The 18,437-nt window shown below is 39.7% G+C and overlaps 1 protein-coding gene across 1 annotated transcript in view; it reads left to right on the forward strand.

Moving 5' to 3' along the window:
• The window catches only part of LOC146554038 (vertebrate ancient opsin-like), a 75,895-nt gene that overhangs the window by 13,769 nt on the left and 43,689 nt on the right, over positions 1–18,437 (forward strand). The window contains exon 2 of the mRNA XM_085253794.1: positions 3,897–4,225. Within this exon, the coding sequence (XP_085109920.1) occupies positions 3,897–4,225 (329 nt within the window). The remainder of the gene's footprint in view (positions 1–3,896; positions 4,226–18,437) is intronic.

The following is an 18,437-nucleotide window of genomic DNA, read 5'->3' on the forward strand; positions in this document are numbered from 1 at the left end:
CAACTTTTTTCTAATTGGCTATCCTTCACTAATAGAAGGTTTGAACAGCAGATGGGCGGGGCTGCTGTTCCTGAGATGACTGTATTCATCACACCCCCTATCTTTGGCATCATACAGAGAAAAGAACAGAATAAAACCATTTAAAGCAGAGTGCTTAAAGACATCTGAAGCCTGCACATATGCTGCACCAAACTCTAGCGATGGTTATCCAACCATTAACCATCCAAAACTGTAATGCTGTTTCGTTGTGGCTGTTCTTCTGTCATCTGTTCCCTTTATGTGGGGTTGCCACAGTGGATCATCTGCCTCCATCTCATCCTCTCCCTAGCATTTGTCTGTCACACCAACCTTCTGCACGTCCTCCTTCACTACATCTAAGAATCTTCTCTGAGGTCTTTCTCTTTTCCTGCCGCTTGGTAGCTCCATTTTCAACATCCTTTTGCCAATTTATCCACTCCCCCTCCTCTGCACATGTCCAAACCAGCTTAACGTTGCCTTTCTCCACACTGATCAAACTGAGCTCTCCCTGTGATGCACTCATTTCCAATCATGTCCATCATGGTCACTCATAATGAAAATATTAATATGATCGACTCTGCCACCCCCCGTCTTTTGTCAGTGCCACCATTTTCAAATCTCATATCACAGCAGGTCTCACTGCCATCTTGTAAACTTTCCTGACACTCTCGCCCACTCACTCCACCCTGCCTGCGCACTCTTATTCACCCCTCTTGTGCAATGTCTGTTTTCTTGGGTGGTTGATTCCATGTATTTTGCTGCCTTTGCTTGTTGCAGCTTCACTGTTACACCTGCTTCTCTCTCATTCTACTTTCCTCTTTTCTCCAGTGCATATCTCACAACTGAGAATACGCTTTTTTTTTTTTAGCTGCATGGCCACCAGCTGGCAGAATTAAAAAGAAATTGCAATCTTGCTCAGTGAGAGTTTGTTTATTTGAAATAAACTCCTCTGCTGAAAATATGGAAGCCTTTACAATCACTATAATCACTATAATCACAAAAATTACATCTATTATATTGTTTCTCCTAAGCTGATGACTTGGTAGTCCGTGGTCCACAGCAGCAGAGAAAACACTATAACAGAATTTGATGTGCAAACAACAATAAAATGAACCACATGAGTTCAAAAAACTTTTGTATTATCAGATTCTGCTTAACTGAAGTATCTTCTTTGCACATTTCATGGTCACTAAAACACGAAGTTTCATCTTTTTTTCATTGCCTTAAATAACGAGAGATGTTTATTTTCTTATCAGCAGTGAGAAAATTATTTTTCTCACTGTCTTTAAAAATGTTTTGCACGTGATTATTACAAAAACACTCATCAGATATCACTATGATGTGTAATGCTTAAGATTTGGGAACTTTGCAGAGAATTCAGAAAATGCTTCCCTCTCATGTCACTGAATCATTCCTCACAGGAAAGGTCAAACATCTGAGGATGCCTGAGGAAAGACCGATTTAAACACATAATGGAGTAGAAAAGGAGTTTTTTGAAAGCGTTGCTACTGGATTACAGCAGATTTTACAGATCATACCCAGCTATAAACACGACCGCTTTAGATCTCAGCTGAAAAATGACAGTAGCCCGTCCACCTGCTGTGGGAGGACGGTGTTACCAGGCTTTCATGTCAAAACTCACAGAAAAAAAGGGGGAGAGAGAGTAACAGATTTGGCTTAAATTAAAAAAACAACTGGAATTTTTTTTTTAGGTTTGGTTCTTATGAGCCAGCCCAGATCAAACAGAAACATAAGTGGACTGTTGTAAAACTGTGTTGACTTTAGAATATTGCTGTAACAGAGCTCATAAAAGCCCTGAGCTAACAGTCTGTGCAGGACAAACCACATTGAGTTTAATATCTGGGGGTAAACAGACAAGCACAACACACTGTACCACAGAGACTGTGTAGTCAAGTCAATGTATTTGGATAAACAAGACAAAAATACTCAAGTTTTCAACTACAGAACTAAACTTTGTTTCTATTCTGCTGACTTAGTTTTCTCTACCTAACCTCATGCACAGTTTATTTTTTAAAATACAGTAAAATAACAATAATAATTAAAAGTGGTCATTAAGCATGGCCCAGTGAACAGGATGACAAGACTAAAATTATGTTGTGTATTGAACAGTTACATACATATATATGAAAATGGTTTCTGAGATTTCTGTCTTGTGCTGCACTGAGACGCCGTGGGTAGTGCCGCTGTTTATAATGTGCAGTGTGGGTTTGCTGCAGGCTCCAGACTATAAATATAAGATGATTTCTTTTGCTATAGTTTTCTACGCTATGATAAACTTTAAAGCTCACTTTAGCTGCACTTGTGATGCCAGGACGTCTTTGGGAGGCTTTATATCACAGTGACTGTGCATGTTTTTCTCACTAGAGAAGAAAAACATTTGGACAGGCGGTACATTTCAGTCTGTATTTTATGATCCCATTAAAGGTGAAATATTATATTCAAGCTTACAACAGGAGCACACTGAACAAGCAGTCTGTAGTCTTGCTGTATGTCTGTGCATGTGTCACACTTACGTTTCAGATCATGAAATATAATTTAATATTTGACAAATAGAAGATGAGTACGTGCACTCGGAATACAGGAAATACCCTGCAGGAATGAGCAGGAAACAAACAAGCAGACTACACAGTACAACAAACAGAAGCAAACTGAAGATTTAAATACACAAGAGCTAATGAAGGAAAAGGAAAGAAGTCACTGCCGTCTATCAGTCTGGAAAGGGTTACAAAGCCATTTCTAAAATTTGGGACTCCATTGGACCACGGTCCACAAATGGAGAAAACTCAGAAAAGTACTGAACCTTCTGAACTTTCCCAGCCTACCAAAAGTACTCCAAGAGTGCATCGACGACTCATCCATGAGGCCACAAAAGAATCCAGAACAACATCTAAACTTCTGTAGGGCTCACTTCACTCAGTTAAGGCCAGAGTTCATGATTCAACAAAAAGAAAGAGACTGGGCAAAAATGGCATCCATGGAGAGTTTAAAGGAGAAAACCACTGTTGACCAAAAAGGACACAAAGGCTCGTCTCACATTTGCACAAACGTCTTGATGATCCCCAAAACTTTCTGGAAAATATTCTGTGGACTGGGGAGAAAAAAGTTGAACTTTCACCATCTGGTGTAAAACTAGCACAGCATTTCATTAAAAAAAAAAACACCATCTGAAAAGTCAAGCATGGTGATGCTAGTGTGATGGTCTGGGGCTGCTTCTGGGTGACTTGCTCTAAATGATGGGACCATGAATTCTGCTCACTGCAAAGAAATTCCGGATGGAGAATATCCAGCCATCGGTTCATTTCCTGAAGCTCAAGAGCAGTTGGTTTATACAGCAGAGTAATGATCCGAAACACAGCAGCAAGTCCACCTTTGAATGTCTCAAAAAAAGAAAAAGAGAAAACAAAGAACAAAAGCAAAATGAAGGTTGTGAAGTGGCCTTGTCAAAATCCCAACTCAAGTCAGATTCAGATGCTTATGGATGACCTTAAACACGCTGTTAAAAAAAGTCTCCAGTGTGGCTGAACCGAAGAACAGTGGATCAAAATTCTTCCACAGCGATGTGGAAGACTCACTCCCAGTTATCACAACCTCTTGTTTGCAGTTCTTGCTGCCGTGGGTGGCACAACCATTTACTAGATTACGTTTCACACAGGGTCGGGTAGGATTGGAAACTTTTTCCCTTACTAAACGAAATCCTAATTTAAAAACTGCATTATATATTTACTCTGGTTATCTTTCTTTAATTAACATCAAACTAACTAAAAAGACTTTAATGATCTGAATAGTAAGGGGGAAATACCATATGTGTCTGTACCACATGTGCATATAATGCCTACCTTTGTATTTCTGTGCTCTAGGCATTGTGTCCCTCATCTCTCTGGCTGTCCTCTCCTATGAGCGCTACAGCACTATGATGGCTCCCACTGAGGCGGACTCCTCCAACTACCGTAAAATCTCCCTTGGCATCATCATGTCCTGGGCGTACTCACTTATCTGGACCCTGCCGCCGCTCTTCGGCTGGAGCCACTACGGCCCAGAGGGACCTGGGACCACCTGCTCTGTTGATTGGACAGCCAAGACAGCAAATAACATCTCTTACATCATCTGTCTGTTTATATTCTGCCTCATCGTGCCCTTCCTGGTGATTGTGTTCTGCTACGGAAAGCTACTGTCCGCCATCAGACAGGTGAGTCAATATGGGGATGGAGGAGACTTTCAGTCACCTTGCAGGACTTGCAGAGGAGAGCCTGTCCTTTCTGTGTGGGAAAATCCCCTCAGATCAGCTGCAATACTCAGACAGCCTCGCTGGCACCTGCAAACATACCATGTTCTGAATCACATATGATTGGCTGACTTAAATAAGCAAGCTGTTGAACAGCTGGACCTAATAAAGTGGCTGGTGGGTGTATATCAGCTGAACATTTAGGCGAATGTTTTTCTAACATATGTCAGTGTTGTGCTTGCAGCTTATAGAGTGGTAACATTACTCATATGTGACTCAGCAGATGCTCTCAGTGTAAAGAGTGAAATTAAATCCTGTCTACACCTCAAGACACTCAATATTCTAGTAAATCAAACAGGCAATGTGAAAAAGCACAAAGCAAAAACAGAGATTCAAAGTCTTCCCAGCTTTACTTAGAACAGCAAAATCACAGGTCACTGATTCAGAATCATTTCCAGAGATGCATATATGCACATCAGAACTACTTTAAAAGTGAATGAAAAAGAAAGAAAAAATCTTTGAAAACCATACAGAACAGTGATTCAACCATTTCTGTTTTCTGGCAGTTAAAGCAATAGTTTTCAGTTTGAATAACTTTCCTCCAGTGATGTGAACCAGTGAACCAAAACCTACAGCTGGTTTATATACTCATTTCTATAGCAGAGCTAATTATGGTTTGGAACCTCAAACTGGTGAAACGTTACACTGAAATGACCATCGGTAAGTGCGTGTCTGTCTTTGGGCCACAGGACAGCTGCACACACACCAAACGTACACACACACATCTTTTAGTTTCCGCCTAGTTTGAATTAGCATCCTGAGTAATGTTTTCAGTTGCTGGTAGCAATAAAGAGCCAAATTTACATAACGTGAATTTACATAAGTGCTTAACAACTGAAAATAAAGTGTACAATGCTGCGGTAGCCCGAGCATAACAGATTAGTTATTACTATAAAATGACTTTAGGTGAACAATGTCTTTGAATGATAGCACGATCCGCTTGTTCCTGTTTGTTTTTGCTTCGTTTTGTCTGTGCTGAAGAAAGTCTCTGGGCCTCAGTCTTCGTTATTCTATGGAGACAAGTTGAAATGTTGTCTGACATGCGACAGGTAATCCTGCTCTTTCTACGACTACATACACTCATACTTGTATTGATTAGTGTCCCTGACACTGACAGTTTCTTAATGAAATCACAAGTGGTGATTGTGGACTAAGTGTTTTTCAGGAAGAAACATGTCCGTCCATGCAACAGGCCACTTCTTCACACTGCCCTCCCTTCTATAGATAGTCAATATCACTTTGCTGTGAATTACACTGGACATGTCTTTGGTCACCACATTTACACAGTGACACATCGCGAAAAGATGCTTGTAGTGGACCTGCTGGTGTCACACTGACACACACTTGTTAAGTGAATAGACTGTATATAAAAGATGGCCTTGGCTTAACTGCTCTGCATTGGGTTACCTGGTAGCCATTAGAAATGGTAATAATAATCATCATCATCATCATCTTACTCTAATAGTTATAGTGTATATACACGTGTCTATTCCTATTATTCATTCTGCATTAAACCAAACAAATGATTAATAAATAGATGTATTTATTTTATATATTAATTATTTTCTTTGGTGTTTATTAATGTACAGTCATATAATGATGATCGAAAGAATATTATAAATTAACATAAATGTCTTTCTTTTAATACATAAGTGAAGAACCACAGGTCTGACAAAAACCGCCCATAGGGTGTTTTTTTTGCAAGGAACACCACCACTACTACTAATAATAATAAAAAGAATGATAATACGTGTGAATGTGAGTGTGAATGGTTGCCTGTCTCTATGTGTTAGCCCTGCAACAGACTGGTGACCTGTCCAGGGTGTACTCTGCCTCTTGCCCCCCTCCTCCCTCGCGACCCTGACAAGGATAAACAGAAGAGAAGAGAGGGGAAGAGAGAAGAGAATGGATGGATGAAGATAACAATGACAATGAAACCAAGAATGGCCACCAGGGGGCAACTCTTGCCCTTAGCACCATTGCACTAAGTTCATTGTAAAGTTTCTGTTTCCTTATTCTTTCTTATCATTTTCGGTTATAACACCAAGAATGAAATATGAAATATGCTTCACAAAATGAGTTTGTTCATCAGTTGGTGACATCACAGTGGCTATTTCCATCACATATTTTTTCAATATCCACTGATCAATGCCAGTCGGTTAAATCACGAAATGAAAGGAAATTTTACAAAATGAAACAAATCAGAATGAAAGCTGAACAAAACAAAGATCAAAACATAATACGCATGTAACTAAAATATGATCTCTGGCACCACCTTCTTGTGACACCAACCTCTTAACGTGGACTTTGCTCCTCTTTGAATCATTTTGCTATCATTGGTGCATCAAGGCTCACATTCCAAAGTCCATCCCACGCATAATTTGAAGAAGCCCGCAGCACCCTGGGATGGCAACATACTGAATTAGCCTACAAGCCCTGCTCTGTTGGGCAAGTTTCAACACAACAAGGAAATCTAAAATACTGTATGAAAATTTGGTCCTGATCACAGTAATGAATATTTAACAGCAGTTCCCTGCTGTGGGCGTGAGAAGGACAACAGATGATCCAAACTTTCTGTGTTTTCTGGGATTTGCTCCTTTTTCTCCCCTCGGCTGAGAACTGTGATGTGAGCCAACCGACGTTTGCTTTTCCACATTCTGTTCCACGCTGACTGAATCAAACAGTATGTGCAGAGACAGTGTGGAAGGCAGCGCTTCCTCCTCTCACTCCAGGAAAGCCAAACAAGTGTGTCTGCACGCGTGCACGCACGCACACACACACACACACACACACACACACACACACACACACACACACACACACACACACACACACAGAAACAGAGAGAGCAAGACAGAACAGCAAGAACAGGTCCCTGAGCAATTTTGTGTGTGTGTGTATCCTGATAAATTCCAGTGTGAGACAGAGACACACTGGTCACCTAAGATGCATAACAATGAATCTAATGGCAACAACGTGGTAGTTTTCCTCTATTTTTATGACTTTGCAGAATAAAAAAAGCATGCTTCTTTCCTTTTCAAGTGCACACAGTTCTTTGTATAATGAAGAAGAGAAAGTAACAATATAAAGGTCCCTTTCTCAGTTTGTCTTTATCCCATTTCTCCTACTTTTCTTTCTTGCTCATATATCCATGTGCCAGCTGGAGCTTCTTTCTTTCTTTTCGTCACCCTCGTCTTTGGTGATCACATGTGCTTTCTTTATCTTTGCTTGTTTTAATGGCTGCTCTGAGTTCCTCTCCCACTGACGGTGCAATGTAAAACAAAGCTTCTCCCGTCACGGTCACTTGGGACAACTGTGACAGATAAAAGCAGCTAAGCCACTTGTTCAGCAAAAGCTAAAAGACCTGAACCTCCTCAATCTGATAATGTGGAGCTGGAGCAGTCAACGTGGAAAACATTGATTCAGCTTTGGGTTTAGTCCAGGTTGGTGTAAATCACCGCCTGTAGACAGGGAGATTTTTCCAGCTTATGACTGAAAGACTAATTTTATGTATTGCAATATAGATCACACAGATCGGTCTTTGAGGCTGTAGGTTTTAATAGTGTTTGCTTTTATAAACCAAACTGTAAATGGGCTCAAATATGTAAAGACGGATCTGAGATTTCCCATTAAGAATGAGAATTTCTGTTTTTTACAAGGTTTAGAATTTATGTTCATAGCATCCACACTGAGGGGCAGACACTCAGAAGAAAGGAGCATTTTAGTGGGCTGATTGGCTTGCAGAAGGCAGGGAAGAAAACGATTGGACCAGAGCGATGATAACAGAATTTCGCTTGACAGCGTGGAAACGAGGAAGTGATGTAAAGAGCCTGCAGCAGCCCGAGCAACCAGGAATGCAGGGGTTGGATCAGTGAAGGCTAATACAAGATGTCCTAATCAAATTTACTCATAAGATTCACTATGAAAGAAATAAGGATTGTTTGAATTGTGAACCAGGCAAAGCTTCTCTAGTTGGAAATGAACACAACAGGCCCCAGTAAAAAGGAAACTAAACTTCAAGGTTTCCATCAAATCCTCTCAAAATTTTAAGAAAAAAAAAAAGAAAACGGGCAGGCAGCCAAATGGGTGCAGCCTGTCTCTACTTGTTTGATCATAGCTGGCAGTGTTGCCATCTTTTTTTATTTCTCCTGCTCTCTTCTTATAATGTGAAACGGCGGTCTTTATCACTGCAGGAAACAGATGCTGTCTGTCCTTTCTCGGGTACTTGAGTGATAGAACATTGATTTTTAAATTTTAGCTTCAATTCTATGAGGTTCTGCCTGGAATATGATTCTAAGTAGTTTATATGATTTTCTACTTAATGTGAATTTCTGTGTATTTAAATGGTAACATATTTGCAACAAATGGCTGATTTATCACAGTTAATTTTGTATTATCGCAAAGAGATTGCATGTAATTGGCTGACTGATCACATTCAGTCACAACCTGTTTTACTGCTGTTTCATCTGCATCGAGACACACTGAGGTAACTTTGAACACAGCAGCTGACTAAGTGGTCACAGACCTGCTCCCTGACTACAATGTTTCAAAGGCACCAAGACTGAAAGTTCATTGTCCATGGTTACAAGGATTATGGCATAACTGATTATATTAGATTAACCGATTATAATCTTGTAATCACTTGCCCTTGTATCCTGTTAAGTAAAGGGCTGCATATCACAGAGTTGTAACCAAGCAATGCTTCCCTTTTTTATTGTGTTACCAAACGGTCCACCCTTGGCTCCCATCAGCCATTATATTTCCCAGTCCAAAGACTTTCTGACTTTTTGCCTTCCACGACAGGTAAACAACGCCAGAAAGCAAGAACAGCAGTTTCAACAGAGACACGTGAATGAACTTTATCTATGACAAATAGTTAGGTTTTTAATAGAACACACACACACACACACACACACACACACTAAGCGGTCTTTGGTTAGATAACCAGTTGTCTTCTCCCTTGTGTGAACATCTTTACCTTTGGTCTGAATTCATTATGTGTCCCTGTGGAAAAATACGTCTTAAGCTTTTTCTGGGCTGTATGGCACTGAGGTCACTTTGGAGATAGGCAAGGAAATGAAGATTTCAAGAGGAAGTGCAGGAGGAAGAGATGACGGAATAACAAGCAGTGCTGGTGGTGATTATGGTGGGGCGGCTCTCAGACTTTGACTACTGGGGTCCTAATTTTGTACTGGCCTACATCATGTAGTGACCTTGTGCGGATCGTGTGTTAATTCAGTGGCCACGAGGAGAGTTTTTTCCCCGTACCTTAACCCAATTGGTAATTTTGTGACCTACTATTTCACAAAAACAGCCAGGCAGTGCACTACAGGGGAACGTCTGTGCAAATTAGCTGGTGAAGCTTCAATTGAGAAATTACACTCCACATCACACACAGCACTGGTATTGAGGGATCATGTGTATGTTGCACTAGTATAATGCATAAAAAGCTACAATGAAAACAGCATTTTTCATATTGTAAATAATAAAGTTGATCAACAGAGGGAAATGTTTTTATGTAGAATTCATATTTTGGCTCCCAACTTATCAAATGTCGGGTTTCTTTATTACTGTACATTAAATATATTTGGATATATTAGTCAGACAAAACTAGCTGCACCCTATTATTGTGAAGAGAATGGCAAAAGAGAAGCAGAGGGTTTCAGACAAGCTATATTGTCTTGTAATCACACTAGGCACAGTTATCTTACGAGGCCATGATTTGTCCCCACTCTCCTGCAGACCTGTGCTCTGCTGGGCTTAACCTTCTGGACCTGATTGGGCTTCACTTTATCTCCTTTGCTCCTCATAGTTTCACTCCATCACTTATCTCTCTGTCTTTTCTTTCTACCAAACCTAAAGGAGGATCTCAACTCCTTTTGGTCACTCTCTCACATAACACAGTTTTTTGGGGAAAAAATAATACAGTGAAAGTCCTGTGAAAACCTATGTACACCCTGTGGTTAAACAGCTTTTTGAACCATATTTAGCAGCAATAACTTGCTTTCCATATGACTCTCTTAACAACATTGCTTCAGTCTATTGACATTTAATAACAGCTCTCTTAGGGTCCCATGTTTTCTTGTTCAGTCATTCTTTTGTAAATTTGCTGCTGCGCTTGGGATCATTGTCCTGTTGCATGACCCGGTTTGGACCAACCTTTATCTGCCAGGCAGACACCCTCACATTTGACTCTGTTGTAGTTTGGTATACAGAGGAATCCTTTGTTAACTCAATGACTGCAAGCTGCTCTGTGGCTGCAAAACAAGCCCAAATCATTAACCCTGCACCACCATGCCTGACACTTAGTATTAGGTGTTTGTGCTTTTATTTGTAGTTTGTCTGAGGATTGCATTTTCTGACCTTGGGGTGAATTTGCTTGGACTTCCACTCCTGGGAAGATTGTGGCATCGTATTAAAACACCTGAATGCTCCAGACCAGCAAACTGCTAAAACCTTTGCTATTTTATGCAGTCACATTTGCTGATGATCAGTTAATTAAGTGCATTTGATTAACAGCACTTAATTACCCTTAAACCTTAAATCCCGTGGAAGCAGTAGTAAGGGTGTACTTAGTTTCTCACAGACACAGACGACACAGATTCACGTTATTGGGACCCTTTTGTAAGTGGTGAATGCCAGTCTGTCACATTTCCTAGAGACTTATTAGTCATTTAGTCACACTGTTGAGATCATGTTGGAGTTCTGTGCTTGGTCAGCAAACACACCATATGTATACTTTAATCAGTGTTGGGACTAACGCGTTATTAAGTAACGTGTTACAGTAACTACGTTATTATTGTGGTAACGAGCACGGTAACTAGTTATTATGCCAAAATCAGGAACGCATTACTCATTACTGGGATTTAGATAGGCTCGTTATTCGTTACTTCGTGTGGTGGCCATCGCGGAGCTTCCACAGATTCAATAACATTAGCAAGTGTTGGAGGCCAGCAGGTGGATGAAGGAAAAGGGAGGCAAGAGGAGAGACCCGAAGCGGCCGCCGGTCCGAGAGTGTCAGGTGAACTGAACTTCAGGTAAGAAGTTATGACCTGCAGTCCATCTGGGTCAGACATAAACCAAGTTTAGGTGGAGTTTATTTTCGCTATGCTGACTTTTTCGTACTGCGTGCTAGCTAGCATGACGGAGTTTCTATACAGCTGGGTGGTGCTATGTTACTGATGTTGAACTTTATTTTGTTCATAAGGTTAAGAGTTGCCAACCCTCCCGTAAAAAACGGAATCGTCTCGTATTCAGAGAAAATATTACAGGTTTCCTATTGAGCTGAAAAGGAACATTTTGTCCCGGACTTCAGCTACAATGAAAAAGACACAAAGCTGGAGTTATTCTGTGTTTACGCTGCACAGCTGCCTCTTCTTCTCTCATCCTCTCACCCCTCCCTCTCCTGTTTCTACTTCAATCATGAAACTGATCAATGATCAGCTGATCGGCTTTTCTCTCTTGTTTGTTTATCGCTCACTTTGCGCCAGAAAGAGGAAACCAGCGGATGTCGCGCTAAACAACAGCAGCAGTTTAAGCTTGATCAGCTGTTGTTAGAATTTATTTAATATTAATTTCAAGTATCAGCTGATGTTTGCTGGAGCCACAGCTGTAAACCTGCTGGTCATGATATCGGTTTGGTTATCTGGTGAGAGGGAAACATGAAGATGAAACCAGGAGATGTCCTTACTGAATCATCAGAGCTGAACAGGTGATAGAGAAACAGGTTTACCTTTTAGGTGACATGAATGAGTTGAAGGGAAGTTATGAACTGTTTCTGAGAGACAAATAACACCAGGATCCTTTTCTAAGTAGCTGACAGCTGGTAACTGTGCAGGGGCGGGTCTAGCAAAGTGTTGCCAGGGGTCCATGTAGGGCATTAAAAGGGAAAGGGGGGCACAAGGAAATACTTTCTTATTCTCATTTAAAATGTCTCACTCAAAAAATAATTATCTGAGTCTTACAACAAACAATTGATAGATTGATGCATATATACCATCAGAACAGTGTACATCACTGTCACAACAGTGTTTATTTTCATTCAAAGGCTTTATGATTTTTCCTATAATGGTGGGCCGGTCTCTAGTCAAAATGCCCGGGCCAATTTTCTGTCCCAGTCCAGCTCTGTATGCAGCTCATCTGCAGTCTGGTGTTACCTACATCTTCCTATTCAGAAGGAAGAATTTCCGAGTTCTGAGTACAATCGAAAGCACCACGACTGCAGTTTTTGTGTTGGATGTAAAAAGCAGGCTAGAATCATGGCAGCAGTCAATGACGGTCCAGGCGTGGGATTTCTCTCGTGGAAATATGCACATTATCTTTTCCTTTCTATTGGTAGGTGGCACAGTGCACTTGCGGCAAGTAAGCAAGCTAGAAGACTGGCAGTCTTGCTGGGTATCCAGTTACGGAAGCAACACATTAACAAGAGAATTCTGAGTAAAACCAAAGTTACTTTCCCTAGTAACTAGGTACTCTGAAAGTAACGAGTAACTTGAAGTAACTGAGTTACTTTTGATAGAAGTAACTAGTAATGTAACTAAGTTACTAATTTAAAGTAACTTACCCAACACTGACTTTAATATACCAACACCACTAATGACTACTTTTTCTGTGTAAAGCAGGAAGATATAGGATCTTATATGCATGTTGCTGTATGTTGTGAAAAGCTTAACTTGAGAATCTAATTCCACAGTATTTGACAAGAAAGACTCAACAGTGAACAGCTGAGTGTTGTGTTATTTGCAAACACAACCTCCCCATTTTAGTGCCATTGAAGGTAACTCTCCCCAGGGTAACAGCATCAAAAAGTCAAAGGAAAACAGAAATCTGTTGGAATGAACAGACAAAATACAATTCATAACAAAACTTCAGGGACAGTTTAATGCCTGCTCCTCGTCTCTTCTCACGTTTCATAAAGAACATGCCGCTCATGTCCAAGTGTGCTTTGGGCACAAAACCCGTATCCGTGTTTACTTCTTTGGTTCATATTAGGACTCCTGATGTTTTTCACACTAAAAAATCACCATGTGTATAAACACAATACACTCAAACATCAGAAGGAGGAGACACAGCTGTGAAAATATTTCTTGGCAACACTCAGAAGGAAATTTGCTTCTGCTTGATATGAACTTTGTTTGGCAGAATACTTGACACTAGAATGCACAATTAAAACATACAATACTCCTGGATGTCCGATTGGATTAAACTTATGCTGTTTATGTGTGTGCTACAAGTGCCTTGTCTCAGTCTCGCTGGTCCCTTGTTTTTATTGCATGCTTTACCGGCAACCCCTCTGCTCTCTACGCATCCAACTTTAACCCAGTGTCTGCTCTGTTGGCATGTCTGGACTCTTATCTTAGTTGTGCGCTCTTCTTTCTTATTCTTATTTTCCACACATTCACACTCTGTGCATCTCAGCAACTTACATTTCCAATCTTTGCGCACACACATATCATATATAAGAGTGGCTCATTTCATCTTTTTGCAGTACCTACTTCAGTCTCTATTTTCTTGCTAGCTCTTTCACATTGTTTCTCCGTCTCCATGTGCCCTGCTCCTATATTCTTTCCCTTATTCTGTGCCATTATCATCCGTCTTCTTCACCTTGGTTGTCTCACTTGCCATTATTGTTTCCATTCAGTTCACACCACCTCGCCATAAAGCACCCCAAAAAGTGTTGTTTGTGTAACAATGGGCCAGATGTTAACACCTGAAAGCAAAACTTGTAAAACAGAAGGTGGGAAGCCCGTGTTCTGAATGATGTGCATATGCCTGATGTTTTATTTTGCTTTGTTGTGTTCCCAGCTGATGCAAATACTGCATAAAATTTAATTTATTGACAAAAAAGTTACATGAATGCAAACAAACAAGAATAAATAGATGCTGTAAAGTTTGTCCTGTCAACAATTAAAAATACGCAGAACGTCATTGCATATGGGGCGATGATTTGGATCCATTCTATTGCAACTTTTAATTAAGCCACTAAGCGCTGTTACAAAGTGAAAACTACGATTAATTAAATGAAAGTGTAATGAACAGGACTCAGAGCATAAAGAGACTCACGAAGAAAGAACTTTTCCTACTACGGCTGAATGTTATCTCCAGTAATTCCTATAACTGTGAGATCTTCAGATTTTTATTTTTAACTTGTTAATTTGCTATTATGCTATTTAATGGTGTCATTAAACAAATAACACAAATGGATAGCTGGCTTTTCCATCTGATGGTGCAGCAGTTCTGAGGGGCATTTAGAGAGGAACAGCCACGCTCATAGGTGAGAAGACTGTCATTCAAAGCATCATTCACAAACACATTTATTGTTGCCAGACCAAGATGCTGTATAATATTTCAGATCTGAGATATTGACTCTCAAATTCTAGCGATGATCCAGGTAAATGTAATAAACTTTTCAGTCTCTCAGAATTTAAGGTTTGGTTTGATTTTTCTTTTCTTAACAAATCAAATACACTAAATGTCTTCTGGGAAACACTCTTACAGGAGGTTGGTTCTGTCTTTGCAGCTCTTGATGATGACAGTGGTCACTTTCTTTATAATGTATTTGTAATTTTTTTTAAAGGCTGTGTAAAGACTTCCTCTCCTTACACCCTTCCACAGTTTTAGTCTCAGTATAGCTGAGCACAACGGTTCAGTGATGATGCTGTGAATTAGGACCTTTATGGATTTGGCTTGTGATACATCTGCAAATAGGATCTGGGGAATTGGGAAGCTAAGTCAGTGCTATCTTGTTTGGGCCTTTCCTGGGTGCTTTTTGCAGTTTGATGGAGTTTATTTTATTCCTGGAGGAGCCCATCGTGGAAAATCATCACCAGTAGTACTGGACTTGGTCTCAAACAATGTTTAGGTGATCAATAGCATTTACCTACCCATTATTTGGTTTACATGTGTCGGCTAATTGGTGTCAGTTCTTGACCATTAAAGACATTTAAGACATAGAAACTTGATAACCCAGTGCTGAAAATCTTAGGCTCAGAGAACTCTGGCTTCACTCATTACTGGAGGTGGAGCCAACAGTGGAAACAGGAACAGGACAGTGGTTCTAAACCGTCGGGGGATTATTGAGGGTCTTAGTCCTTCCATCCCAATGAACCCTTTGCGACAAAGGTGCCATTCTGTGTCGCTGTCCCAGCCTATACTCTGCCTCTGTTAGCCCCTCGGACAATTCAATTTCAAAATGTGGTGCAGTGGGCGGAGTTAGTGTCAGAGCTGTGGGCAAGGTTACAACTTAAATTGCATCAGTAATAAACCATAAGTCTTTATTTCATATCCCATGTCGACCTCCCTCATTACTTTTTAATGACGCCCTGTGAAATCTACATAATGAAAGAATATTAATAAGTGGCAATATTTAAGAATACTGTAATCATAATGCCATTCCCAGTGTCCTTAAGGCTTTTATTTAATTTAGCAATATAATTGTTTTAAACGTTAATTCATCCTTTGTTTAAGAAACTAATGTGAGATGTAGATTTAACTTGGATTCTAATATTATGTAAATTCTGTTAGTGTAAACTGTGCCATGATCTGAGTGAGCATCTGCTGTTTTTGTGCGTTTTTCCATGCTGGCTCTGGTACTCTGGTATCCACCTATGTGGGCTCATTTTCACACCGGCATCGTCCACCTGTGATCCATCAGTGGCAATCAGCAGACAAATTGGCCACACGGTGAAAGTTTCAACATGGAAAAAGCTACTTTATTGACCCACAAATCTCCAATGTCCACATTATTTGAACTGAAAGGATTTCCTGTGTGTATTACTGACCCAATAACTCAAACCAGTTGCACCACATGGGGAGAAAATTATTCAATTATTCATTCTTACTGCATTAATTATTGACACTTGCGCCATGGCCCTCTGTTAGGAGACAAGGTTCGGATGACTGTCACTAAAATACCAAATAGTGTAAACTTGCATCCTGATAATTCCCATTATGTTTGTCTCCAAACCAAACTGGGACAGGAAAATCTGTAAATATCAGCCCCAATTCTCCTTGTGCTGAAAGCTTTCAAGTTGGCATCCCAAAGAGGAAATCAGAACACAGGCAACAAAGTAAAACTGAAACACTGTAAATCTCAAGGCTCTTCCGTCATCGAATTAACTACAGTGCTTTACTTTCTAGACTCCCAGTCTTTACTGGTAAATGTAATTGGATGGTTCTGTGGGAAATATAATTAATGTTTATTGGCAACATGTGGAGGCATGGGTTGTTGCCCTATTATTCCTGAAAATGATTTAATTTGATTAGATCAAAACTTAATACTTAGTATATATTGTGGAGCTTCCAAGGCAAACCAAAGTGAACCACACTGTTGGTCTTTCTGAAATCACAGTCAGCTTTTTGTTTTGTCAGACCAGAAAGTCACACCCTGATGTGTCTTTGGCAGACTGACAGTCACATGCAGACAACTCTGTAATTCCTCAATGAGTGAATATTAAAAAACAAAATAAAACAAGCAGAGAAGCAAAAAGCGGAAAAAAATCAACAAATAAAAAACAACAACATTTCTTTTTGTGTATTTTTGTAGAACAAAAAAAGTGAGTGATGTACAATCTAAAAAACTATGAGGTTTACACAACAGCCGCCCTAAATTAAAACCATTAGTAATTACCAAAACGTGTTTTTTTTTAAATTGTTAATCAGTCAGTTTTAAAAAGCTATCTAACTAAAATTATAGCTTGGATGGAAAAATATTATTGTTGTTATTATATTCATAAATTTTCAAATTTACAGTTTTACATATTTTTACTTTTTTGGGTGGAAATGCCAGATTACAGTTATTTATTAATATTTTGAAACAGAAAAAATACAAATAATAAAAGGTTAAAATTAATTAAGTATGAAATTTGCTTGTTTAATTTCTGACTTGATTAATTTCTGACTTTGAGCATGACTGTGCCGGCTCCAATTCAGTAGTTTGCCTTATAAATAGCAATGCAATTTTTATATTTACAAAGTTTTGACAGACTTCTAACATATTTGTGTTTCCTTGTTTTTGTGACAGGTGGTCTAATAAAGTTGTTAATCGCTGTACCTGTATGGCGTTTCACTCTCTGCCTGTCTTGACCTAGGAAGCTGTGTCCTAATTGAACTATTTGAATGTCAGGCAGCCTCTTCTGTGGTATTTCCAGCCTCTGCAGCCATCTGTCTGTACGATGTATCGTCATTTCATTTTTGGCTAAAACACACACCTGCACTCACACTTATTAACTCAACAATGCAGCCGAACTCAAATGGGCTCTTGGGAATTATAGCGGTGCTTTTTTGAAATATTTTTCGAGCTGCATGTTCATTGACGATGCCTGCCTGCTATTGTCACAGTGTGTGCTTGCCTGGCTCTGCTGTCTCTTCCTAAGGACAGACCTCTTGAGAATTCTGCATTGAAAATGGAACAGCGGCCAGACGTGTTATTGCTTTGATTGGGTCCTTCCTGACCTACATCTGTGTACTCTCTTATTCCCTGGCCTTCCTTCATAAGGTTGGTAAGCTTAAGGGAATGCTGAATTCTGTCATAGATTGATATTCCTAACTTGGCAATTATTCGTTTTTTTGTTGTTGTTTTTTTTGAAAATCAAGGTCTGTAATTGGATGCTCTATAATTCTCCTTCTGCTTTTCCAGCTTTTTGTAGATGTCCTCTTCTTCTATACAACACTTCAGTCTCCATTTGTAATGTGTTTCTTTTTTCTTTTAATGCCCTAACGTTCTTCACTGGCAATAGAACAATTAAGTTTTAGTGAACCGAGTTGCCTTTAAAGATTCCTACTCCAGAGCTTAACAGTGGAAAGAAACCATACTTTGTTGAAAGGAAGCTCTAACAACAATCCTTTTAGGCTTATTGTGGGATTATATAATGTTTACCTGCATCATTACTGGCTTTTATGTGTTTTCTGATTGGCTCCCTGCAGTCCGTCTTCTTTTTGCCTCAAATTAAATTTAAAATCTTGAAACACAATCTGCTTAAAGAAGCACTTCTTAGGACTGTCAGCATATCAGTTTTTCTATACATGGTTAAAAGAATTCACTTTAATGATTTTACTGGCTGAACTGATATAACTAAATAGAAAATGATATTGTAAATGGTGCCACATTTGTAAGGAA

The sequence above is a fragment of the Mchenga conophoros genome, linkage group LG18 (genome assembly GCF_057382185.1).
Source record: "Mchenga conophoros isolate Kocher_MC1m ecotype Shallow Benthic linkage group LG18, M_conophoros_male_GT1.1, whole genome shotgun sequence".
Classification (NCBI taxonomy): domain Eukaryota; kingdom Metazoa; phylum Chordata; class Actinopteri; order Cichliformes; family Cichlidae; genus Mchenga; species Mchenga conophoros.